The sequence below is a fragment of the Callospermophilus lateralis genome, chromosome 13 (assembly GCF_048772815.1).
Source record: "Callospermophilus lateralis isolate mCalLat2 chromosome 13, mCalLat2.hap1, whole genome shotgun sequence".
Classification (NCBI taxonomy): Eukaryota; Metazoa; Chordata; class Mammalia; order Rodentia; family Sciuridae; genus Callospermophilus; species Callospermophilus lateralis.
The window spans coordinates 72,393,200-72,418,849 of NC_135317.1; the positions used below are offsets into that span (position 1 = coordinate 72,393,200).

The 25,650-nt window shown below is 42.7% G+C and overlaps 1 protein-coding gene across 3 annotated transcripts in view; it reads right to left on the bottom strand.

Annotated features, from left to right (window-relative positions):
• Positions 1 to 20,838, bottom strand: part of Hhat (hedgehog acyltransferase) — a 296,093-nt gene extending 275,255 nt beyond the window's left edge. For all 3 annotated transcript variants that reach the window (XM_076831926.1, XM_076831925.1, XM_076831924.1), the window contains exons 1-2: positions 20,748 to 20,838; positions 5,394 to 5,461 (exon numbers count right to left, since the gene is read on the bottom strand). In XM_076831926.1, the coding sequence (XP_076688041.1) occupies positions 5,394 to 5,461; positions 20,748 to 20,838 (159 nt within the window). The remainder of the gene's footprint in view (positions 1 to 5,393; positions 5,462 to 20,747) is intronic.
• Between the last annotated feature and the right edge of the window lie 4,812 nt (positions 20,839 to 25,650).

Sequence of the window (25,650 nt, forward strand, 5' to 3'; positions counted from 1 at the left end):
CTGTGGCTCACACCAGACGGGTCCCCAGGCAGGTCCCCAGAAGGTCCCCAGGCATGCTGCTCTCATCACCCACCTTCCTCTGCCCCCAGCCCACACCTCAGCCTCTGTCCTAGTGAGCCAAGTACAAACCTCCTCTGTTCCACAGGCCCCCGTGGCCAGTTGAGTTGCATACCTCACCATCTCATTATCACCCTCTCCCAATATCCAGAGGACAGAGGCTGAGCCTGGAACGTCCCAGCATCCCCAGCACACGGCCTGGGAGCCTGTTCCTGAGTAGGTGCCCAGTGCGTCTTTGTCAAAGGAATCAAGACAGCAATGTTGATTTTTCAAAGCATTGAGATAAAGAGGCATTTATAAATAAGCTGCATCTTACCATCTTTATGGCCAAATCCTGAGTAGCTAAGAGCCGTGTCTTAGGAAAGTACCTCTTTTCTGTCTATATTCCAAGACAGAACCCATCAAGGGTCCCTTTCTGCCCTTATGGTTACTTCCCAGTCCTTCACACAGACTCTGCAAAGTAAAATCCTCTCTGATTTTACTTCTGAAAGAATGTCTTATTCATAGGCACACCCCAATTTCAGCAACCTGCCACAGGAAAACGTCTTCTCAGGAAAGAAACGAAGAACTGACGACCTGTACATTTGGGACAGATGCATTTCACTTCAAAGCATCCACTCTTTCCTGCAGATAACTTCATTAAAATACTCATCTACTCTGTCCGAGGCATAGAAGGTACAGAAATTACTAAATCCCAGCCCTGACTGTGAGACTGACAGTCTAGTGGGAATGGCTAATACAAAATGACATTTTACCAGCCACCTTATAATAATAGGGCATGCGACCCGATCCAAAGCATCATTATCACAACAGCCTGTTTATTTCCTTCTGCTACCGTACGGATATAGCTGAGTATGTCCCCCAAGGCTTCATGGGTTGAAATTTAATTCCTACCATGAGGTATAAAGAGGGTGGAAGCTTAATCCAACTCTGGTGTTTAGAGGGGACCTTAGGAAAAAGGTCATTCAGGTGGCTCTACAAGAAGAGAAACCACACAGACACATGAGCTCCCACTGTCCCTTGCTGTGTGATGCCCTGTGCCACCCTGGGACTCACTCTGACAGCAAGAAGGTTGCTCCAGTGGGCACCCAGAAGGTGTTGTTCCAGGTGTTGAGGTTCAGGCCTCTCAACCTTGCACCTAAAGAACCGTGAGCCAAAGTAAGCCTCTTTTCTTTATAAAAATAGCCTACCTCAGGTATTTTGCTATGGTAATGAAAATGGATTAGAACACCTTTGTACCATTTAGCTCAATCTGTAGCTGTTACATTTGCTCATTTAAAAAAAAAAAATGGTACTAGAAATTGAACCCAGGGGCACTTTACCATTGAGCTACATTCCCATACCTGGTTGTGTTTTTTTTTTGTTGTTTGTTTGTTTGTTTGTTTGTTTTTGGTTCTTAGTTTTTGTTTTGAGACAGGGTCTTACTATATTGCTTACACTGACCTCAAATTTGAGATCCTCCTGCCTCAGTCTCCTGAGTTGCTGGGATTACAGGGAAGCACCACCTTGCCCAGCCTACATTTGTCCATTTATCTATTTTTGGTCTGTCCCCACTAGGAGACACTAGTATGGAACCTTGTCTCTCTGATTCACTGCTGTTCCCAACATGAACTTAGACACAGAAACACCTTCATTAAAGCTGTAGTTGTGGGAGCTGGGGTTGTGGCTCAGCGGTCGAGCACTCACCTAGTTTGTGCGAGGCCCCGGGTTCGATCCTCAGCACCACATAAAAATAAAATAAATAAAGGTATTGTGTCCGACTACAACTAAAAAAATCAATGTTAAAAACAGTAAACAAATAAAAAATAAAAGTTGTAGTTGTGGAAGGAAGTATAGAGAGAGGTAGGGGAGGGTTGGGGGCTAAGCCCACCTTTGAGGTTCAGGCAACACATCCATGACGGGCAAACCCAGGTGAGATCTGAAGTGTAAGGACCAGAAAGGGAAGAGGGGAGGCACGTCCAGAGGAGGAAACAGATGGGCAGAGGTGAGAATGTCAAGTCAACATGACCACGGGACCGGGGCAAAGCCCTTCACTACTGGGTAGAACAGCTGTTCTCGGAAGTGGGTGATCCCGCCCCCTGGGGGGCTTTGGCAGTGCCTGGTGACATTCTTAACGGTCAAGACATGGGAAATACAATGTGGCTGGCATTTACTAGGAGAGTCCAGGGATGTCATGCATCCTACAAGGTACAGAGCAACTCCCCAAAGGAAGAATCTTCTGGTCCCAAATGTCCGTGGCGCCGAGGTTCAGCCACCAGCCACAGACTCATGGGCAAGGAACGGGCCGGCTGGAGAACACGAGCTTTCTTATTAAGGTCACGATTCCTCTTCTGTCCCCACTTGACATTTTCCTTTGATCAGAATTCAGACCAAAGGAGCATTTGCTTGCCACCTGTTAAAGCCTCCAAAAAGGGAAATATTCAGTGAGGAGCGTCTAGAACCTCAGGGCGTGGTATCGATTTCCTTCATTTGTTGGGTATCCACCAGGACCCGTCATTTTCTCTCTAAACTCTAGGACTCCAAACTACCCACCCACATGCAAGGTAATGAAATGTAAACAGGTGAGAAAACAGGTACTCAGTAGCCGCGGGCAGACGGATAAATTGTCTCATGGATGGAGGGAAAGAGAAAGATGTGCCGGGATGGCAAAGGACGTAGTCCTTAGGGCTCCCACGCACATGTATCTGTGCCTTGTGTGTTTTTGTTTTCACGAAGGCAGGGTGGGTCTGACTGTCAACACCCCTGGCCTCTTATGAGGGCCACCAAAGAGAATGGCTGAGGAGAGATCAACTCCCCAGAACTCTAGAGCCTTAGCGAGAGTCAAGCAGCTGGACTAGTGGAATTTGGTGGGAGGCAGGAAGTCAGTGAACACAAAGCCCCTTTGTCTAGAAATAGCAGCACACCCTGGGCTGAGCCTGCCCTTGACAATGAAATCCGGCCACAGCTCAAAAACTTGTCAGAGCCTGACCCTGTGTTCACGTTCTCATACTACCTCACAATAGCATCTCTTCAGCTAAAAGTTTCTTGTTCTAAAATCAGTTTGCTTATTTTGGCCCCTGGCAAAAAAAAAAAAAAAAAAAGAATCTATGTTATTCAGTATTATCTGAAATGCCAGAATTGTGACTATACAGGAAAAAAAAAATCACTGTTTTTTGTTGTTGTTATCATCAGAGATTCAATAGCGTTTTATCTCTAAAGAGATTCATTAGGGTCATTTCCTGTTAAATCCCAAATTCCACCCTGACAGAAACTTCCCAAGTTTCCTCATCTCTGAAATGGGCCCAAACCTACCAACCTCCCCTTCTCACTATGAGAGGGCTATGTGAACAAGAAACATCTAGAAAAGGATGCCATGATTGCAAATTCAATTCACATCCAATTTTTCATGGAATAGTCCCGGGATCGAGCAATAAGAGCCAGGAAGAGCACCCCATGCAATACAGGACTCTCCTCCTAGTACCAGATAAACATGGGCCTCACGTCAAACATACTGCCTCTGTATAGAGCCAGAGCTGGAAAGAGGGACAGACCACCCCAGCAAACCAAAATGGAAACTGAAGTAAACTTGTAACAACTCAGCAAGATTGGCAACTGCCAAGGGAGGAAAACAGCAGTACAGGCAGTGCCCAACTCTGAGATGAATTGTCCTCCAAAAGTTCATTGGTAAGTAGGATGCTCAGAACTGTACACATTATTTTATGTCTCAAGCCAGCCCACAAAAGATGATTGGAAACAATATCTGGTATGCCTGCCGGGAGCCATCCGTGAACTAAAACGATGTTGGAGCCAATTAGGCAGGAAAGCCTGGTATCAGGAACTCCCTGTAGGAATCCACTGGTTTGAGAATGCCTGGTTCACGGGGCATCCTACCTAGCTCACCGCTCACGTTCTAGCACAGCTACAGAGGTGGGAGTGACCGGATGGAGCCACACAGCTTCCCAGAGATGGATGCGGCTTGCCCATCAGGCTGTTTACGGCAAGACCCCCGCCACACTGCAAAGCAAGCACCAAACCAAGACTCCTCCTGCTGAAACCTTGTCCCTGCCTTTGATGGACTCCCCCTTAAATGCAGAATAGGAGCCTTTTTTTTAGTTGTTCAGTTCCAGCTCCTATCTGGACTGGAAGACCCATCAGCTGCTCCTCTTTTTATATCTAATTTCTGGCTTGGTCTTTCTTTCTTACTGATTATTTCAGACTTTTTATTTTCCCAGGCAGCTCACACCTCCTGAGCAGGAACCTACTCTGTGGGGTTGCAGGCCACCCCGTTATACCATATACTTAGAGTAGAAGTGGTAAAAAGCAGTGCTTTGATGTCATTTTTTAAAACATATTGAAGCTGGGTATAGTGGCACACACCTGGAACCCTAGCAGCTCAGGAAGCTGAGACAGGAGGATCACGAGTTCAAAGCTAGCCTCAGTAACTTAGCAAGGCCCTAAGAAATTCACGGAGACTCTCTCTCTAAATAAAACACACACACAAAAAGGTCTGGGGATGTGGCTCAGTGGCTAAGTGCACCTGGGTTTAATCCCCAGTACCAAAAAAAAAAAACCAAACACAAAAAAACAAGAACATTGAAACAGAAAACAACTACCCAGCTCATAACTGGCTTTGACCTTTGACCTGAACCTCAAACCAAGAGCTGAGCTGTGGACCTCTTGATATCCAAGTCAGTATTAAAACGGGGTCTGGGAAACTTACAAGGGAAGAATGCGAAGAATTTCAGGGAAAAAGGTGCTGATGGGAAGACGGAGGGGTCTACTTAGGGGAGGTTCTGGTGCCCACCTATGAAATTCTCTAGCACTGAAGTGCTGCCTGTCAAGGTTTGACGGAACAGTGGCCATCCTGCCTGCTACAAAATAAACTGCAGCAAAAGACAAATGAGCCATTCCTCCACCAGGGCAGGGGAGGAAGAAAAGGGTGGGGATTCCCAGCATGCTCCACAATAGCGGGCACAGCAGGGCCACCCAGAGGCGAAAGGAGGACATTCTCACAGTTGCCAAGGGCAGGCAGAGGGAGTGCCCAGGGCCATGGTTGATTCTAACAGATACAGCTAGATCAAGACGGGACTTCCTGAGCTTGACCCACGTGAAAACTTTACTAACCAATAAGGTTACATAACCAGATTTCTGGTATCTTAAGAAGAGGCTGAGAACAAGAAAATAACCACAGAGAATGCCTTATCCAGCCCTGCACTCTCGTATTTCTACTCTAGGAAGGCACTTTATTCCCGAATATTGCTGAAGACCATACTGTACCTGGCAAACTCCAAATATATAAGTGATACAAAACACTAGATTTGAAAGTTGAGAAAATTCACCATTGGTCCACTTTGTACCTTCTTTAGTCCTCCAAAGAAAGCGTCAGCCTCCAACTCAAATTCCTGGTCCAGTTCCTCTTCATGCTCTGACAAGAAAAGCAGTCTCCATTAGTCACAAGTCTAAACAAACGGGTTGGCTACAGAGCAAAGGCACTAAAAGAAATTGGAGAATGTCCTGCAAAAGCAGCTGGGGTTGGGGGGGCGGGGAGCCAGAAGCACATTACACTCCTTGACCTCCTTTCTGGTTTTCTGGGACCTAAGTTCTTGGAAATACAGGGTGGGGCTGGTGGAAACAGCCCTTTCAACTTGTAATAAGGGTCACAGAAGGAGAGGGGATCAGAGGAGAAAAGTGACCATCACAGGGAAACTGGGGGAGGCTGGTGTGAATTCCCCACTTGGACAGGTGGTTAAATTTGTTATACGGACTGTGCCACCAAATGATAGTGATCATGACGATTCTAGGACAAAATGCTCACAAGAGAGAATAAAATGGAATCAAATCAGGGTCAAAATGCGTTCCTAAGTCAATGACATGACGACTTGTCTGTTTTTTTAAACAACAAAATCTTCAAATATGTCTTGAGGGTGTGCAATAACCAGAGCTCATGTGAGATACTAGGAATGAAAAAGAATCTGACGGGTAAAGCTCTAGGCCTCTGGGGGCGTCCTGTCCACTAGAGATGAGACACAAACAGAAAATATGAAACTGCCTTGTGCTGACTAGTGCCTTGATAGTGGACATGAGGGCTAACCTTGAGGCCTGTGTGATGTCCAGGAGACAGAGAAGTGGGTGGGGGTGGAGCTCAAAAGATGTCCTAAGGGAGAGATAAAGGCATAGGGGTCCTCAGTACTAGGGTAGTGACAAAGCCATCAGAATGGCTGTGATTCATTAAAGAGGGACAAAGAATATATAGACAAGGAAAGGAAGAAAACTCTATGCCTATCAGAATTAAACATCATCATCATCATCATCATCATCATCATCATCATAATAAAACTCCAAAACCTGAGAAGGAACTACCCAGAAGCAAAAACCAAAAGAGGGAAGGGTCACTAAGCCTGATCATGAAATGCTGCTGCTTTTTCAGAGTAGGATGGAGGGGCAGACTCACAGGCACTAGATGGATGCAATAGCCCCAGGCCCACACCCCAGGCAACACTGCTCCAAAGAACAAGAGGAAAGGGCAGGGTGTGGCACACTGGCCCAGGGAACCACAGGACAGCTCCAGGAACCCATGCATGCATGGGGTGTCACAGAGGGGCGTGATGACAGCAGGCGTGCAATTGTAGAGGGGCACTGGTCTTTTCTGTTACAGCTGCACACAAGGCCACGTTGTGTGTTTTGCATTGTGCCTGGGCTGCAGTCCAAGGAAACAGTCCATGGGCAAAAGTCAAGTGGCTGCAATCCCACAAAGAAGTAACAGAAAGCTCAGAATTCATTCTGGAGAGAGTGGGAAACCTCTCTGCCTATTCCCTCTTTTGTTTCAGCCTCACGCTTACAGAAAATGCAAACTCCAGAAACGTTGAAATTACGCACACGTGAAACAAGGCAAAAACTTGAGCTAGTCTCTTCTTTTAAAAAGGAATACATTCATAAATAGCAGTTGACATGCTAATCCCAGACTTCCTGAAATTGTAATATATCTCCCTCTAGTGGGAAAAATTTGCTTGCCACCTCCTACAGGCTCCAAGAAAGGAAATATCCAGCCAGAAGAATTCAGAATTTAAGAACACAGTATTCCTTTCCTTCATCTAGTGGGAAAAAGTCTCCTATGTAAATAGGAAAATCAGGATAAAACCCTGCTCAGCAGGGTCCAGCAGAAATTCAATAGGAGCCACATTTATAAAGTTACTTATAGCAACAAAAAAGAAAAAAAAAAAGGTGAAATTAATTTTATTATATTCTTTTTAAACAAAATAACCAAAACATTATTTCAATATACAATCACTATTAAACAATTATTAATACGTTATTTTACATTCCTTTTGTAATCTGAAGTACACACTGTCCTTATAGCACATTTAATTCAGAAGAGCCACATGTTAAGTGCTTACTACACCTAGGTGGCTAGGGACAACAATATTGGACAACATAATTCCAGACCAAAAATTCTCCCCCAGTTTTGGAGAATTTCTACAAATCACCCTTGTCTGATTTCTTGATGCAAACAAATGCTGTATATATGATATTGATGTTAAATTCCAACTCAAATCTATCCATGACCCCTTTAGAAATCATTATCTTTAGACTGTCTGAAAATTCACAGCTGCAGAATGCATTTGATTGATACACGTGAGCAGAAGCTGAGAATCTGCAGCGACTAATCTTTCTTGGAAGAATGACAGCCCCTCAGACCCTCAGGGATGATCCCTTCCCAGGTTGGGGGCCCACGCCCTCACTCCCATGGGCAGGACTAGAGTTTTCCTCCTCACTCAAATGCAGTCAAGCAGGAGGCTGCTGCAAATGGGTGGAAGCCTTCTATCCCTGGGAATGCTCTCCATACCACACAGGACAGACTGGCAGCAGAGCCAGTCCTTTCCTTTAGTGTCCTGGTACCATTTCCCAAAATTCAGCACTCCACAAAGCTGTCCAAGAGCCTAGAAATGCAGCAATTCCCACTGATGAGCCTTGATTACGGTGTCTGTTGTGGATTCCATCCCTGCCCCCAACAAAAGAATACATCATATCCCCATCCTACCTACTGGGCCAGAGGATTTGCATTTTAATCTCTACCTATGAGCGGTGGCAGTAAACTACTTACTTAAAACCTCTAACCAACCTACCACTTTCACCCTCAAGATTTTGATGGGAAATTAGTTCTGGGGAGGGGGTAATTAGTGGGCAATAATCAGGGAGAAGGAATAATTCATATTTTCTCTCTCTCTCTCTCTCTCTCTCTCTCTCTCTCTCTCATCTGATACAAGCCACTGCACTGTCATAGAGGGGCACACCCACTCATAGTGTTTGTGTCCTGCTGTTTCTATGTGTTTGAAAATTTCCAATCAGCTTCTGCTGATTCTTTTTTTTTTTAATCTTTATTTTGTTTATTCATTTTTATGTGGTACTGAGGATCGAACCCAGTGCCTCACATGTGCGAGGCAAGCGCTCTGCCACTGAGCCACAACCCCAGCCTTCTGCTGATTCTTTATTTCCCTAGGAAGCCAGTGGATACAGCCAACTAGGGCAATAAATGAAAAAGGGGAAGGGGAGCAGAAAAGATGGGCCCCTAATGATAAGAAAATGTAATGGGAAACAACTTTCAAATATTCATAGGTAAATTATCATATAGAAGAGTGGTGATAAAGGGCTGGCTGGTTTTTCCACACCATTTGAAGCTTGGGTTTCCCTTTCCTCTAGCCCAATCCTCACTTAAGGAATGAAAATGTTATTTAGAAATAGCCTAAGCAAAAGCAAATCAGATATGTAAATAGGATGCGAACCCATACACTTCATAAATGGCTTGCAAACCTCCCCAAAAAGAGCTGCTCACATAAGAAATTCTGAGATCCCTTAGGGCTGACCACCAAGAATGCAATTTCTATGGGAATCCTTACCATTCCTGATAGATGACATTCCAAATGAAAATGGAAACCCTCAAGCTAAGAGAGAACTATGAGGTCTGCTGTTGCATGTGTCGGGTACAACCTGGATCACTGGTGGGCAGCAAGGGGAGAAAGCAGAGGAGGAGTGGGGAGATCCAACACTACCGGTTGCCTTTAAGGGCCCTCAGACCTAGGCCATGTTCCAAGGTACTTACTAAAGAATTTATTTAAAGTATCAGTGAGGCCTGGGGGCACAGTGGCACAAGCCTGTAATCCCAGCAGCTTGGGAGGCTGAGGCAGGAGGATCATGAGTTCAAAGCCAGCCTCAGCAAGAGAGGCACTAAAGCAACTCAATGAGACCCTGTCTCTAAATCAAATAAAAAATAGGGATGGGGATGTGGCTCAGTGGTTGAGTGCCCCTGAGTTCAATCCCTGGTACCAAAAAAAAAAAAAAAAAGTATCAGTGATCAGGGACAGACAGACATTGAGTGGTAGGAACATGAGCTTAAGGGAATAATTCTGTAAATGGGTCCATGTGCTGACTCCCACAGGCTTTCTCTTTTAAAAAGCAATTTACCTGCAGCCCTGCCTGACTTAAGTCCACAGGATATGCTACATTCCTCCAGAAACTACCTGTTATCTGCAGGAGAAACGTAGGCCTGAAATGCTGATAAGAAGAACACAGTGACCCTGAAGCCGGGTACTTTTGTGACCCTTACACAGATCAGATCCCAGAACCTGGGGAGATAAGGATAATTCCCCCTAACCATAACAGCTGTAAGACTAGGTCAGCATGGGCCAAAGTGACCTAGAGTTGTCATGGCAGTGGGGACTTGAAAGTCTGATGTCATGCTGCTATCAATCAAAAACCCAGAGGTGGGCCTGGTGGAGACTCTCTGGAAACTTCCCTGGGACCTCCTATAAAACCGGAGGACAGGAGGTACATGCCATCCCTCTTCTCTCTGAGAGGACCCACTGTCTCCTTTGAGAGGGTCCCCTGTCCCCTTTACTATCCCTTGTAATGAACTCGTTCCTATAACTCTGAGCAACACATCTGAAGCCTTTCTGGCCTGGTCCCATGAATTGGGACTTGGAGGGGACTTTGTACTGCCTCAGTTTCACAGAAGGCCCTAGCCCCAATAACATCAGGAAGTAGCCTCTCCAGAACCCCACACACCCCTACATAACATAGGGGAGGACAAACATGTCGTCTTTACCTTTTCTTAGACTTGTGGCTAAAGCCCCTATAATAAAAGCATATGAATTTATTTCATGTAAGTTTTTACATGTGATAAAAGAATTTCTGAGATGTCCTTGATCTAAGGAGACTGAGAAGAAGAAAGGGAAGAGGTTAATCCATAACAACCTACAGTCCAAAAATAATGAAAGCTACTCTTCAATGAGTGCTGGAATCTTAAATCCCATCACAGAGGATCATCAGGGCTGTTTACCTAGAAACGTTCCCCATTGTTAACTGGACAAATGCAGAAGCAAGTCACCCTTCTGACCTCTCACTCTGCTTTGCATAATCCCACCCTTGTCGCCCATGACCACCATGAGTTCCATGTAAACATCTGTGCTTTCCTTCTCCAAAGGAATAAAAATTCTCTTAGTTCTAGGTCCTGCAGACATTTTTCCAAACCCTTCCCTGTTCTGCTACCAGAAATTACAGGAACTTGTCCCAGGATCTGGTCTCTTTCCTGATGAGTGTCTGAAACAGCTCAATAAACCCTTGTGTTTCAGAGAGTCCCTCAAAGTTTTGGTTTAACACACGACACAGGAGCTTTTCATAAGGAAATGAAAACTCAAAGCAATGGTTATATGCTTGCTTGTTGTGATTCCAGGTTTCAGGAAAAGCGGGTGATTGTGGGGAAATATAACCGGGCAACCAGCATGATCTTGTGATAAGAAACTGGGGGAGGGGCTGGGGCTCAGCAGTAGAAAACTCGCCTAGCATGTAGGAGGTGGCTGGGTTTGATCTTCAGCACTACATAAAAATAAGTAAAATAAAATAAAGGTATTATGTCCAACTACAATTAAAAAAAAAAAAGAAGAAGAAGAAAGAAAGACAGAAACTTAGCCAGGCCTGATCTTTTTTAGGTTCTCCTGTATCCCTGCATCTTCAGAGAACAGGATCTTTCTTTCCTCCAGGTAGATAAAGGGCAACTCCCTCTTAGGGGTCTTATTACCAATCTCAGGGGAAGGTCAGAAAATCCTTCCTAGGTTTTATGACATGTCTCAAGGAAGAAGGGCAGACAGCAGGTGAGACTGACCTCCTGCTACTTGGCATTTCTCAAATGCCAGGGTGCCAGACTTGGGGTATTGTTCCTGAACCCCATCACCCACTTTAAGGACCAGTTTCAACAAGAAGGAAAACACCAGAAAAGGAAGACAGTAACTCACAAGTTTCCCAAGGCCCTGGCCACAGGTAACAGGGGAGACAATGGTCAGGTACAAAGTGAAGTGTCACCAAACAGGATGCTTGGAACCTTGGCTGCGGCGTCACTCCACCTATCACACTGCAACAGGCTGTCCAGTCCTTGGCTCCTGTGGGACCGTGGACTTCCACAGAGCCTTGTAACTGAGGGGTCCCTGGTTGTCCCACCCTTGGTGAGCCAGCTCCCCTGGTTCCCAAGGCAAGGCCACCTGTTGAAGGACAGGACCTATTGCCTTGGTTTCCCCACCCTGTTCTCAGGTTTCCAGAATTACCAAACATCTTGCAACCAAACTTCACTACTCACAAGAGGAAGTGGGAAATTTTTTCTCCTAACAAAGCCCACACCCTCCAAGAGGTTCGTATCGAGCAAACTGTGTGAAAGAAAGAACTAATCCATAAATGAGCTGCTCTGCCCTTGTCTCATAAACTGAGATGAGGAGTGGTGAAGCCCACCAGTGGGTACAGGAAAAAAGAAAAGGCAGAAAGTAAAAGTGCTCAATTATCGTTACATCCCACTTGGAGATGCCTGCTACATGAAAACAAAGAAACTGGGGGTTGCAAGTCAAATAAATACTTTACACCATAAAAAATCAGCCTCTTTAACCAGCAGGGCTCCCTGCATTTGAGAGTTTATTTAAAGAAACATTAACTTCATATCACTGAAGATTAAAGAAATGATAATAAAGCTCCTATGAAGTGAGAACACAAATCGATGGAAAGCACAGTTCCATTTATAAAAATATGGTTAGTCTAACTTTCCAGGAAGGTAGTGACTGCCGAGAAGAAGGTGTGCTTGGGCTCCGTGAAGTCAGAAGGACCTAGGGTGGCTGTTATTCATTCAAAAATAATCTTCAGAAACAGAACACAGAAAAAACGGTAGAATTTACATATAAATCCAAGAACTTGTTCTTTGAGAAAGAAAATAAACCTACTAGATAAATCTTAAAACAGGTGAAATGAGACTCATGCATTATCCAAAACATTTGAGAACCACCATCTGATCCAAGCTATCTCACTTCTCGGTCTATATCCAAAGGATTTAAAATCAGGATACGACAGTGATGGAGCCATATCAAGGTTTATAGCAGCTCAATTCAAAATAGCTAAACTGCAGGACCAACCTAGATGCCCTTCAATAGATGAATGGATAAAGAAACTGGGGTATATATACACAATGGAATATTACTCAGCCTTAAAGAAGAAGGAAATTATAGCATTTGCAGGTAAATGGAGGGAGTTGGAAAATATCATGCTAATCAAAGTAAGCCACTCCCAAAAAAAAGCAAAGGCTGAATGTTTTCTATGATAAGTGGATGATGATCCATAATGTGTGTAGGAGAGGCAAGGGAAGAATGCAAGAACTTTGGATTGGGCAGAGGACAGCAAGAGGAGAGGAGGGGCTGTGGGTTTGGAAAGATGAAACAGCCATTTTACCCTATGTGAGTGTGTGATTGCATGAATGATGTGACTCTGCATTGTGTACAACCAGAGAAACTAAAAGTTGTGCTCCATGTGTGTAAGAATTAAATAAATTGATTAAAATTAAATTTTAAAAAAAACATCATGAGAACATGATACCGACTGTGTGTCAGTACATTTGAAAATCTCTGTGATATGGAAAAATACAAACTGCTCCAACTGACTTAAGGAGAAGAGAATCTAAATATACCAATAACCCTGAAGGATATGGGAAAGTTTTCAATGGCTCGACTGCCAAACAGACTTCATGCCTTGACAAACTTACAAGTGAATGATCCGAAGCTTTGAGGACACAGACATATCATACATTAGCTTCACAGTATTATTTTTTAAACTTTAAAAAGTAATCTTCCCCATGTGTTTTATAAAGCTAGCAGAGTGCCAAGACTGAAATCTGAGGATAAAATGACAGACCAATCAATCTCACTTAGAAATTAGTATTAAGAAAAAAAAACCTCGGGGAAAGCAGTGAATTTTAAAATCCCATGGTCGTGGCCAGTTTGTTGTAGGAGTCTCTGGAGTTTGCGACTGAAGAGCTGATCACTCTTAAATGTCATACTAATGGAACAAAGGAGGGAAACCAGGGACTCTTCTGAATGGGGGCTTCCAAGATTGAGAAAAATTAATTACCAATTTTAAAAGGAAGCTAGAAGGAATCCTTAACATGGTTCTTTAAAGATAAATAAGTAAAACTTGCACAATCTGTCACTAATAGTGAAAGCAATATGAGGATTTCCATTTTGGTCGGAATTACAGCAGAAAAACCACCAACTATTATATGGTCCTAGAAGGCCTAGCAAAGTAAAAACAGATGAAGCAAAGTCAATATCTTAGAATGCTATCTAAACAGAAAAAACACAAAAACAAGTGATAAGTAATGGAAATATAAAAGAAATTACATAAATACCTTTACCACAGACCAGAAATAATCAGATGGAAAATATCCCAATCCTAACAGGAGAAAACAGACTCATAAATAATCTTAAAAATTTTAGCAGAATCTATTATGAAGAAGACTATGAACCTTCATTAAGGGAAATAACAAGATTTTAAAGAAAAGAAAGGGGATAAAATATTGTATTCCTGGAGGGAAAGACACAGTGTTGTAAAAATTTAAACAATTTACAAATTACTTTCTAGTTTATTATGATTCCTATGAAAACCCTACTGAGATTTTTTTTTTGGAACTTGGCAATTTCAGAGTTATGTCTAGGAAAAATAAACCAGTAAGAACAGCTAAGAAACATTTAAATATTTGACAAAGCAAAAATATTAAAATAGCACAGTCTTAATATATGAACTGATTTCTCAATCAATGAAACTGAAGAGACAGGCCCCAAACAATCTGGGATTTAAAAATTTAAGACATGATCAAGATTGTACCATAAGCCAATGGAGAAAGGGACTTCATAAATAATGTGTAGTTAACTATTTGACTAATCTGACTCTTCATCTCACATTACATGCCAAGTGCATTTGCGATGGATTAAAGCATAAAGGCTCCAGTATTCAGCCATCACCTGAGAGTAGGCAGAGTCTAGGAAGAACCTGGAAGGTGTTTGTGCAGTTTCACTCCATACAACCTGAAAAACCTCTGAGAACAGCAATCAGAGACAACAGAAATACAAATCCCTTCCTTACAAACTAAAGGAGCTAAGCATCCAACTCGTGAAGTTGGAATAAAAAGGAGGAGAGCGAACCCAGAGAAATAATAAGGGAGGAAATAATAAGGGCAGAAATCAATCAATTGGAAAAAAAGAAACAACGGTGAAATCTAACCGTCAAAAGCTGAAAAGATGAATGCAATTTCTGGCACAGTGGATCAAAGAAAGAAAAAATATATAAGGGAAGAAGGAGAAAGAACAAAAGAGGGAGTAAGGGAGAAAGAAAAAATATATATACATACAATATGGCAGGGGATGGGGAGTGGGGAGCCCAGCTCCAGGGTGAACAGAGTAAATGAAAGTAAAATGAAACACACACACACACCATAAAGAAGAAAGGACAATTAAAGAAACCATCAAAAAAAAGCTTTTAATATTATGAACTACATACTAATCGAATTTAAAAGCTGCATAAAACAGACTCCTAGAAAGCTACAAACTGTCAACGTGGGAACAAGAAGAAATAAAATATTTAAGTAGGAACCAACAGGTAGTAAATTGAACGGGTCATTAAAGGATTCCCTCTCACAAGTTTTAACAGGTGACCTCCTCTCATCCATTGTTTTCACTGGTAGGAATTCCATTAGTTGCACTTCCAGTTTTGCATTAAGCTGACAGGGTCACAAAAATAGATGGTCCTCTTTTAGGCACAGGCATTCATCCTTTCAAGGCTTACTATGCAAGCCTTAAGGCCAGGATCCATTGTAAGTTGCGTGGTACATTGCAGCTTTCCCCACGTTCAAGGTAAGCAGAGAGACAAGTGTTTCCACCTCTTCTAAAACATAAGGCACACACTTAATCCAGTAGCTATTGATTAGAGAATACTACAGAGCACCAGGGGCAAGCCCCCGGCACAGCAGATCACCGTCACCTTCCCCAAGAAGTTCTTTATGACTTAGAGAGATTCTATATTTGGTAGAATTAGGGAGAATAGGGGGATTCTGTTCAACCCCTGCTATAAATTTGTCAAGAGATTCCATTTGACTGAGACTGTTAAAATCAGTCTGCTGTCCCTCATGGCCTGCCAATTCTGCAACTATTGAGGCCTCCGTGGACAAGATACCTGCCCCAAGCCCAGAAAAAAGAGCAGCCCTGCAGATGTCCGCCACAGGTGTTTCACTTCACAAGTACATTAGGAGCCTCTAGTTTATTCTAGACACTGTGTTTGCACCAGATAGAAGGACTCCAGAAAAGTTCACCAAGGAGAAAATTCTCCCAGTGTCCTACCTCTGAAATGTAGGTTAGTGGCACTTTTTCTTGGGCTAGTAAGTGAAATGAGGAATCAAGAAGGCTTGGCATCACACCAATAAAGCACACTTCATCAAGGCAGGGAGATCCAGCTTCCGTGAACTGAACTGGCCAAAGGATTAGAGGAAGATAGTTTCTGACAATGTTCTGAGAAACATTTTGGCACCGACAATCAGAGGGATAAAAAGCAGCTTTGGGCTGCAAAGTGTTCAGTAATAGGCCAAGGAGCATTCAGCTTCTGAGCCATCTGAGGCACAGAAGGTTTTATATCCCAAAACAGAGGAAGCCCCACCCCCAACCTGGAAGCTACCACTTGTGTAAGAAGGAATAAAATAATTTGCTCCACTGAAATAAAAATTTTCAGCTTAAAGTTTAATAGTAGAACAGACAAAAAGAATCTCCCCTTTAAAACAAGCTGACTTAGGAAACATCAATTAAGATGAGTGGACAGAATAGAAAAAGGATTAAGTCTAGATGAAAAAACCTGGGTTTCCACCTCCGGTCCATTAAGGTATAGGTATAGCAAGGTTGCAGAATATAAGGTTAATGTGCAAAAGTCAACTGCTTTCCTATATGCTAGCAATAAATAAATGGAACTTGAAATTAAAACAGTACCATTTACATTATCTCTCCAAAAACTAAAATATGTAGGTATACATCTCACCAAATATGTACACAGTCTACATGATGAAAATTACAGAACTCTTATAAAAAAAAAAAATCAAAGAACTAAACAAATGGAGAGACAGTCCGTGCTTCCACTAAACACTCAATATTGAAGAAGTTCTACAATTTTAATCTACAGATCCAATGCAATCCAAATCAAAATCCCATTGCATTATTTCGTGGATATTAACAAAGTGATTGTCAAGTTTTTAGAGAGAGACAAAGATTCCTGAATAGCCAACATGATATTGAAGAAAGTCAGAAAACCGTCACTGCCCGCCTTCAAGATTTTAATTATAAAGGTATAGTGATAAAGACATGTGGTATTGGTCAAAGAACAAATAAGTCACTGGAGCAGAATAGAGAGCCCAGAAATAGACCCACATAAATATAATCAACAGATTCAGAGAAAGAACAAAGGCAATACAATAGAATAAAGACAGTCTTTTCGACAAACGGTGCTGGAACAACTAGACATCCATGTGCGAAAAAAAAAAAAAATCTTTCACAAAAATTAATCAAAATGGAATATAAATCTAAAAGTAAAATGTAAAACTTCCGGAAGATAATATAGGAGAGAACCTAGATAATATTAGGTGTGGTAATGACTTTTTTGGCATGATCTATGAAAGAAAGAATTGATAAGCCAGACTTCATTTAAATTAAAAAGTGCTTGAAAAGAATACTGTCAGGAAAATGAAAAGACAAGCCACGGAATAAGAAAAAAAAAATATTCGCAAAAGGTGTATCTGATACATTTTGGAAGTATTACCCAAAATACACAAAGATTTTATATACTCAACTTTTTTTTATAAATCTTTAAGCTCAACATTATCAAAATGAACCATCCAATTTAAAAATGGGCCAAAGACCCAAACTTCTAGTCAAAGAAGTTATACAAATAAGCATATGAAAAGATGTTCCATGTCCTATGTCATCAAATGTAATAACAGGACACCACTACACACCTATGAGAACAGCCAAGAACGACAGCTCTGACAATAGCAATTGCTGACAAGGACGCGGAGTAACAAGGATTGCTACTCATTGCTGGTGGGCACACAAAATGGTACAGCCACCTTATTTGACAGTTTGGCAGTTTCTTACAAAAATAAACATACTCTTGATCGTATGATCCAGTAATTGTATTTCTTGTCATTTACCCATATGAGTCAGAAACTTTGTCCACACAAAAACCCACACAAAGGGCTGGGGATATGGCTCAAGCAGTAGTGTGCTCGCCTGGCATGCGTGCGGCCCGGGTTCGATCCTCAGCACCACATATAAACAAAGATGTTGTGTCCGCCGAAAACTAAAAAATAATAAATATTTAAAAAATTCTCTCTCTCTCTCTCTCTCAAAAAAACAACACACAAAGGTGTTTATAGGTTTATTTGTAATTGCCAAAACTTGGAAGCAAAACTGGGATGTCCTTCTAAATGCTTCTTACTAAGTGAAAGAAGCCATACTAAAGAGGCCCGACTATATGACATTCTAGAATAGGCAAACTATGGAGTCAGTAAAATGATCAGGGGTTGCCAGGGGTTGGGAAGAGGGAGGAATGAGCAGAACACAGAGGAATTTTAGGGGAATGAAACTACTCTGTATGATATTATAAGGTGGATACTTGTCATCATGCATTTCTCAAAACCCACAGAATGTTCATCATCAAGAATGGACCCTTTTGTAAGCTATGGTCTTTGAGTGATTGTGATGGGTGGATGTAGGTTCATCAGTTGTGATGGAAGATGGTAGGAGAGCTGTACATGTCTCAGAGCATGGGGAAAATGGGAACTCTGTACCCAAGGTTTCTGTGAATCCAAAACTGCTTCAAGAAGTAAAACTTTGCAGGGCACAGGGGCACACGCCTCTAATCCCAGCAACTCCTGAGGCTGAGGCAGGCAGATCACAAGTTCAAGGTTAGCTTCAGCAACTCAGCAAGACCATCAGCTACTTAGTAAGCCCCTGTCTCAAAATAAAAAATAAAAAGAGTTGGGGATGTGGCTCCGTGGTTATATGCCCCTGGGTTCAATCCCTGATATGTATATGGATGCATATATGTAAAGCCTATTCAGAAGGGGAAAATTCTTCCAGAACAGTGAGAAATAATAGATGGCAAGTATTATTTTAAATCACAAGATTTTAGGATAATTCATTGTGCAGCAATCGATAACTAAGACACCCATCTATGGAGGAGACTGATTAATTGCTAATATCCATTCTTGCTTTCTCCCTCTATCATAAAACCATTGAGTTTACACTGGAAAAATGACCTCCCAATGGAAGATTATGCTTCCTAGCTTCTCTCTGAACTAATGTGGCCACAGGACTAGGTTCCAGTAAATGGGATACAACTGAATATATATGACATAAGCAACTTTCAGGTCACTTTCTTAAAAGGAGATGACTCTCCTCCCCTTCCATCCTTCCTGCTGGAGCAGCCCTGGTGCATGAGATGGAGCTTTGTGCTAAGGACCTCAGAGGAACACGGGAGATGGAACCAGGGTATCTAATGCCACCTAGACGCCATAGCCACCGTGGACCACAGTTATCTGGGATGCCATTCCTGTTGCCAAACCTGTCTTCTAAGTAATGTACCATCTCATCTTTGGCTGTGCCAAAGATTCAATGAGATGAGAAACACAAAGTAGCCAACATGGTGTGTGACACAGCAGGTTCGTTTCCTCTACAAGGGCTGAGAGACCAGAGGCTTCAGCAGGAAACACAACTGTGTGGCCAGCCCTGATCAAAACCAGTTCCCCTCTACTTTAGTCACTCCCTGCCATCAAGCCCATGGCTTTAAGTGGGACATGAGTAAAATGGATAGAAAAGTCAATACTGTAATCTGTATCCAAACCAATCCTGGTGATCCACAGGGTGGTCTGCACACATCAGGCAAGAGACACTCTGGGGTGCTTCCCCAAACCTGACATTGACACTTCATTTTATTGTGGTTCTGGGGATCAAACCCAGGGCCTTGCACATACTGAGCATGTACTCTACTTGGAGCTATACCCCTGGCTTCTACCTTTTCCATTTGAAGTGACCTCACCTACTTTCAACACATTCTCCCGCCTTTAAAATGAAATCCAAATCCCTCAGTGGAATATACAATGTCTTTCACAATCCATAGCTTTTTGATCTGAGTTCAACTCTTTCCATCCCCTCATCATATCCCACATTCCAGACATACACTATATCCCATGAGTGGTTTGCAGTTCCTAGATCATATTACACTTTCTCATGTCCCAATGGTATTACACTAGCTTGTCCACTCGCCAGCAAAGCCATCTCTAGCCACAGCTCCTCAACTCCCCTCTCTACTTGACTAGCTCCTGCCCTTCTTTAGGACAATCTTCGCAATCTCCATTATATCTAAGAAATTGTCCCTAACTATGGCAGAGACTACCCCTGGTCCCTCCAAAATTCTTTAAGATTTTAGGTAGCACATGGCCACTAAGCTAAGACTATACCTTCCCAGTCTCCCAGCTGTGGCCATGTGGCTCAATGCTGACCAACTGGGTGTGAGCAGGAGTGACAGGTACTCTTGCCAATCTGCTGTCAAAAGAAAAGAGGGCCCCTTCCCCTTACTATGGGCTAGAATATGATTTGGGATAATTCACCTCCAACACACAGACAACAACAACACATTAAATATCACAGAACGAGAAGATAAAAGGAAGCAGGGTGTGGTGGTAGGTTCTTACAGTCCCAGCCACTTGGGAGGCTGAGATGGAGGACTGAGTCCAGAGGCTCGAGGCCAGTCTGGGGAAAACAGCAAGTCTCTAACTAATGAAAAAATAAAGAAGATAAAAAGACTCTGAATCACTAACACCTTCAAACTGTCTCCATATGTCTGAGATATGCCTGAAAAGAATGTTGGTGAAAGAGAAATTTAAAAGTATACTTCAAATTCCTGAGGCAAGTTCCCTCCAGGGCCTTCAACAGCTGTTGAGTCAAATCCTCCGATTATAGGAGAGGCTAAGGGTGTAGCTCAGGGAAGAGCATATGATCAGCATGCACCAGGCTCTGGGTTCTGCCCCCAACACCGCACACATACACACACACACACACACACACACACACACAGCAGCAGCTATTACAGGAGAGGAGTCACAAAATCACCTAAAAGACCACAGCATTGAGATAAAGCATGTCATGAACTCAGGTCATTAATTCAAACTATGAGCAAAAGAAAAGCAGGATCCAAGTCATCCTGATCCTATGGAACCATCTTCCCGAATCTTATACCTGTAGACATTCCCTCCTCACTTCTTTTTTTTTTTTTGTGTGTGTGTGTGTGTGATAGGAGATCAGAAAAGCATGGAGCCTTACCTCTGGAGACTTTGTAAACTTCATAGAAAGAATAGAAGTGGAAGCCTAGTGAAGTCAGCAGGTAAAGAGAGAGTTCCCATCGGGACAGCATTGTTCCTTCTCAGGATGGTTCTCAGTGTCCACAGTGAGAGGTTCTAGGAAGAGAAAATGATAAAACATGAGACCATGGACTTGACCCTAGATAATAGCCATATATATATATATATTAGTTGTAGATGGACACAAAACCTTTAATTTATTTATTTTTATGTGCTGCTGAGGATCAAACCCAGTGCCTCCCATGTGCTAGGCAAGCACTCTACCACTGAAACGCAACCCCAGCCCAGATAATACCCTCTTAACATCACTGCACTTTGTTCACACTCCCAGGGACCCTTCACTATTCAAGGTGAGCGAACACGACCCGGATCAAACCTCCTCCTTCCGAAGACCTCACCCCATCCTGCATCCAACACACACACAAATACTCACTCCTGCTAAAGGTGGTTAGGTCTTCCCCCAGCACTGCCCAGGGCCTTCTATCACAGTATGTATCAGAGAGTTCTCTCCTTTTGTGTGATATCCATCTCCCCTGTAAAGTAGACCTTTGGAGAGCGGGAATCATGATTTCTGACTCTCCAGCACCTACAAATGTGCCTGGAATGTGGCAAGAAGAAATAACCAGGAACTCCATGAATAATAAATGGCTTCAAAAGATTGCATAAAAGAACAGCACAAATAAAATCTCCAAGCCTCTTCTAAGCCAACAGCCTCAAACTCCCCATTCTTCTCTTTAAATGTCATCCCATAGTAGTGGGTGGGGATGGTCTAATAAAAACTGCCTTCCACATATCTGTGAACTCCTTAAATGGAGATTACTGACATGACCCTGGACACCTGTGGCAGACACTGCCTGCCCATCCCCAATGATACTCAGTCTCCCTGCTTTAGTAATTGAATTTCTATCTGGACACATGGAACTGAGCTCAAAACTACTCCCTAGCCGAGTGGACACCTGAATAGTTCTGCCCACAGGAATATGCATGCAGAGATGTGAGGCTGCAGTCATTGTCTTCTTTTCATCCCTTTCCTAATGATCAGAGTTGGGACAGCCACTTTGGGCCAAGAGATAAAAGCCACATGACAAATAAGATAGGCACACCTCGGGGGGCTGGGGTAGTGGCTCAGTGGTAGAACATTCGCCTAGCACATTTGAGGCCCTGGGTTGGATCCTAGCACCACATAAAACAATAAATAAATAAAATAAAGTTGTGTCTAACTATAACTAAAAAATTTTTTAAAAAAGAAAGAGACACCTCTGACCCTGGCTCCATGTACCACCCTACCCCTAAAACTGTCCTGGACCATTTCTACCTGGACTATTACATGAAAGAGAAATGTACTTGTAGGTTGTTTAAGCCTCTACTAGTCCAAATAGATGGCAGACACATCTATTTTCTAAGTGATGAAAGAGATAAAGGAAAGTTAGGTCTAAAAATTCTGCAAATTCAATGATCCAAAATATTCCCAAGTATCAAAGAATTAACTAAATTTAAGTCCTTTTATAAATCTCATTGCTTTACTCAACACGAAATACATGTCATTATGGATGCCAGATTTAAATAAGAGCAAATTTTTGAGCCCCAAGCAAGCAGTTCTTAATATGTGATGGTAATGTTAAGACTCAGAATTCTCACAATGCTAGAACTTAAGACTAAGATTTCACTGTGTTTCACAATAGCTGTAGAGCAGCTAGAGAAAGGAGGTAGGCATTTTACAGATGACGAATGCAATGAGGTCACACATCCAGAAATAACTGACCCAGGACAGAAAGACAAATACTCCACCATCTCATTTACACGTAGAATCTAAAAAGGTCATACTCACAGAAGCAAAGAATAGAACAATAGCTGCCAGGAAGCAGGGGTGAGGGAAGTTAAAAGGTACAAAGTTTCAGTAAAACACAACAAATAAGTTGTGGAAATCTCTTTTCCAGCATGGTGACCATAGTTAATAACAACACATGTACTTGAAAATTGCCGAGAGTAGATCATAAGCGTTCTCACCATTTGGGAAGCTGAGACAGGAGGATTGAGAGATCAAAGCAGCCTCAGAACTTAGTGAGAACCTGTCTCAAAATAAAAAATTAAAAGGACTGGAGATGTGGCTCAGTGGTTAGGCACCCCTGGGTTCAATCCCAAGTACAAAATAAATAAAAATAAATATGTTAAGGTGAGGGACATGTGAATTGCCTTGATTCAATCATTTCACAATGCACACTTTTATCAAAACACCACATCATACACTAGGAACATGTACAATTTTTGTCTAAATTAATGTTATGGTTTAGATATGAGATATCCCCCCAAAGTTCACTTATGATAATGCAAGAATTTTCAGAGGTGATATGATTATTAGATGTGTAACCTAATCAATAGACTAATCCACTGATATAGATTAACTGGGCAATAACTATAGGCAGGTAGGGTGTGATTGGAGGAAGTATGTCACTGGGGTGTACCTTTGAGGTATATATTTTTGTCCCTGGTGAACACAGCTAGTGGGCACCTCATTCTCTCATTCTCTCTCTCTCTCTCTCTCTCTCTCTCTCTCTCTCTCTCTCATCTCTCACTGCTCCCTGGTGATCATGTTCTGAGCAGCTTGCCTCCACCATGCCCTTCTTCCATAATGTTCTGCCTGCCTGACCTCAGGTCCAAAGTTATGGAGTCAGCCAACCATGGTCTGAACCTCTGAAACTGTGAGCCACAATAAACTTCTCCTCCTCTAAATCATCTTGTCAGGTCTTTGGTCAGTGAGGAAAAAGCTGACAGAAACAAACTGGTACCCAGATATGGTCATTGCTGTGACTAACCTCACTATGCTGTTCAGCATTGGGAATTGGAATTGGCAAGAGGAATTCTGAAAAATCTGGCGATACAGGCTGGAAAAGTTTCAGAATGTTGTAAGCAGAACTTAATGAGCAATTCTGATGGGAGTTCAGAGACTACAATGTCAACAGGACTGTGGACAGAAAAGGCTGGTCTCATGAGATTTCAGAGTAGAAGGAGGATTCTGTTGAATATTGGAGGAGAGGCCATTCATGTTGTATTCTGACAAAGAAATTGTTTATATTGTGCTCATATCCTGAGACTTTCTGTGAGGCTGAATTCAAAGGGGGTAGACTAATTAATCAGGCAGAGGAAATTTCAAGGCAGCATAGCATTCAGACAGTGACATGGATACTCCTGGCAATTTTTAGCCAAACTTACAGTGATTATCAGGAGCAGAAAGCAGAGCATAAAGATTTGAAAAAGTTGCAGTTTGGCCAGAAAAGTGTGTTAGAGTCTGTAAACAAGTCAGGATGGCACCTGGTGTTTTGCCAGAGAAATGTTAGAGTCTGTAAACAAGTCTGGATGGCGCCTGGCAAAATGCCAGAGGGAATGGTTTGTGAAGTAACGCCAGCGAGCCATTAAGTGTGGAGATTCCTTATTGGTTGACTGCTGTATCTATTTTATGCTAATTAAGATAAGCTGTGTGGAATGTATAAATACCTCTGTTGTCTTACAATAAATGGCTTCCACTCCTGTTGTATCAATCTACACAAGTTGTTCGTCACGCCCCCGGCTATTTTGCTGCAGCCGGACTGCGGCGAAAGTGTTAAGTAAAACTGGGACTAAGGAAAGTGTGGCTGTCAAAGAGATTACAGTCACTAAAGAAACAATAGGAAAGATGGCTTAAGGGCATCTCAGGCATTGGCAAGACTACACCATCTCAGGCTCAAAGGTATAAAAGTAAAAATTCCTTTGAGAAGAGACCACGGGGCACCCTGGTTGCACAGGGGGCCTAACATGTGCTCAGTTACCCAGGTACTCAGAGGCTTCTGCAGCTTGGTTCCAGGAGGCTTGGCTACTGCCCAAGATGCACTATCCACCATGAGGTGCTGGTTCTGCAGGACAGCAGGATGCTGGAGTTAGGAGATCATAGAAGCTCCCACCAAGATTTCAAAGGACGGCCTGGGAGGCTGGCCAAGTGTGGCAGAGTCAGAGTCCCTAAGGGCTGCCTCTGAGAGGGTGGTGCATGATGATTCAAGAAGGAAGCTGCAGCTGCAGTGGAGACCCCCGAGATTAAGAGATGCCAGTATTGGGAAATGTCTGCCAAGAACAGCTGTGAGAATGGAGCAGGTACAAGGCAAGAGAGAGGCATGTGGACAGCAAGGTTATAGGAGCAGACCTTTTGAGAGAACATCTTGATGCCATGTGCCCCAGATGCTGGATGTGCATCCACAGAATTTGTTTGCTCAGCTTAGATTTTGGTCTTGCTTTGGTTCTATCCCTTCTTTCAATGCCTCTTATTTCTCCCTTTTGGAATGGAAATGTTTACTCTGTGCCATTGTATATTGGATATGTGTAATTTGTTTTTGATCTTTCCCTTGAGTCAGAGGAGACTTTGGATTTGACCTTGTGGGCAATGCTAGAACTGTTAAGACCATGGGAAATCTTTGAAATGGACTAAATGTATTTTGCATTGCGAGATGCGTAGGAGCTTTGGGGTGGTCCAACGGCAGAATGTTATGGTTTAAGTACGTAGTATCCCCCAAAAGTGCACGTGTGAGACAATGCAGGAATTTTCAAGGTGAAATGATTAGATTATAAGAAAGTCTAACCAGCTCTGTGGATCAATTCCTTGTTATGGATTACCTGTAGACAGGAAAGGTGTGGCTGGAAGAAGTAGGTCACTGGTGATATACTTTGGGGGCATATATTTTGGTTCCTGGTGAACAGAACTCTCTTTGCCTCCTACTGGCCATGTGCTGAGCTGCTTTCTCTGTCATGTTTTTCACCATGATGTTCTGTCTCCCCTTGAACCCTTGGAATTGACTGACCATGTACTGAAGCCCTGAAGCTGTGAGCCAAAATAAAATTCC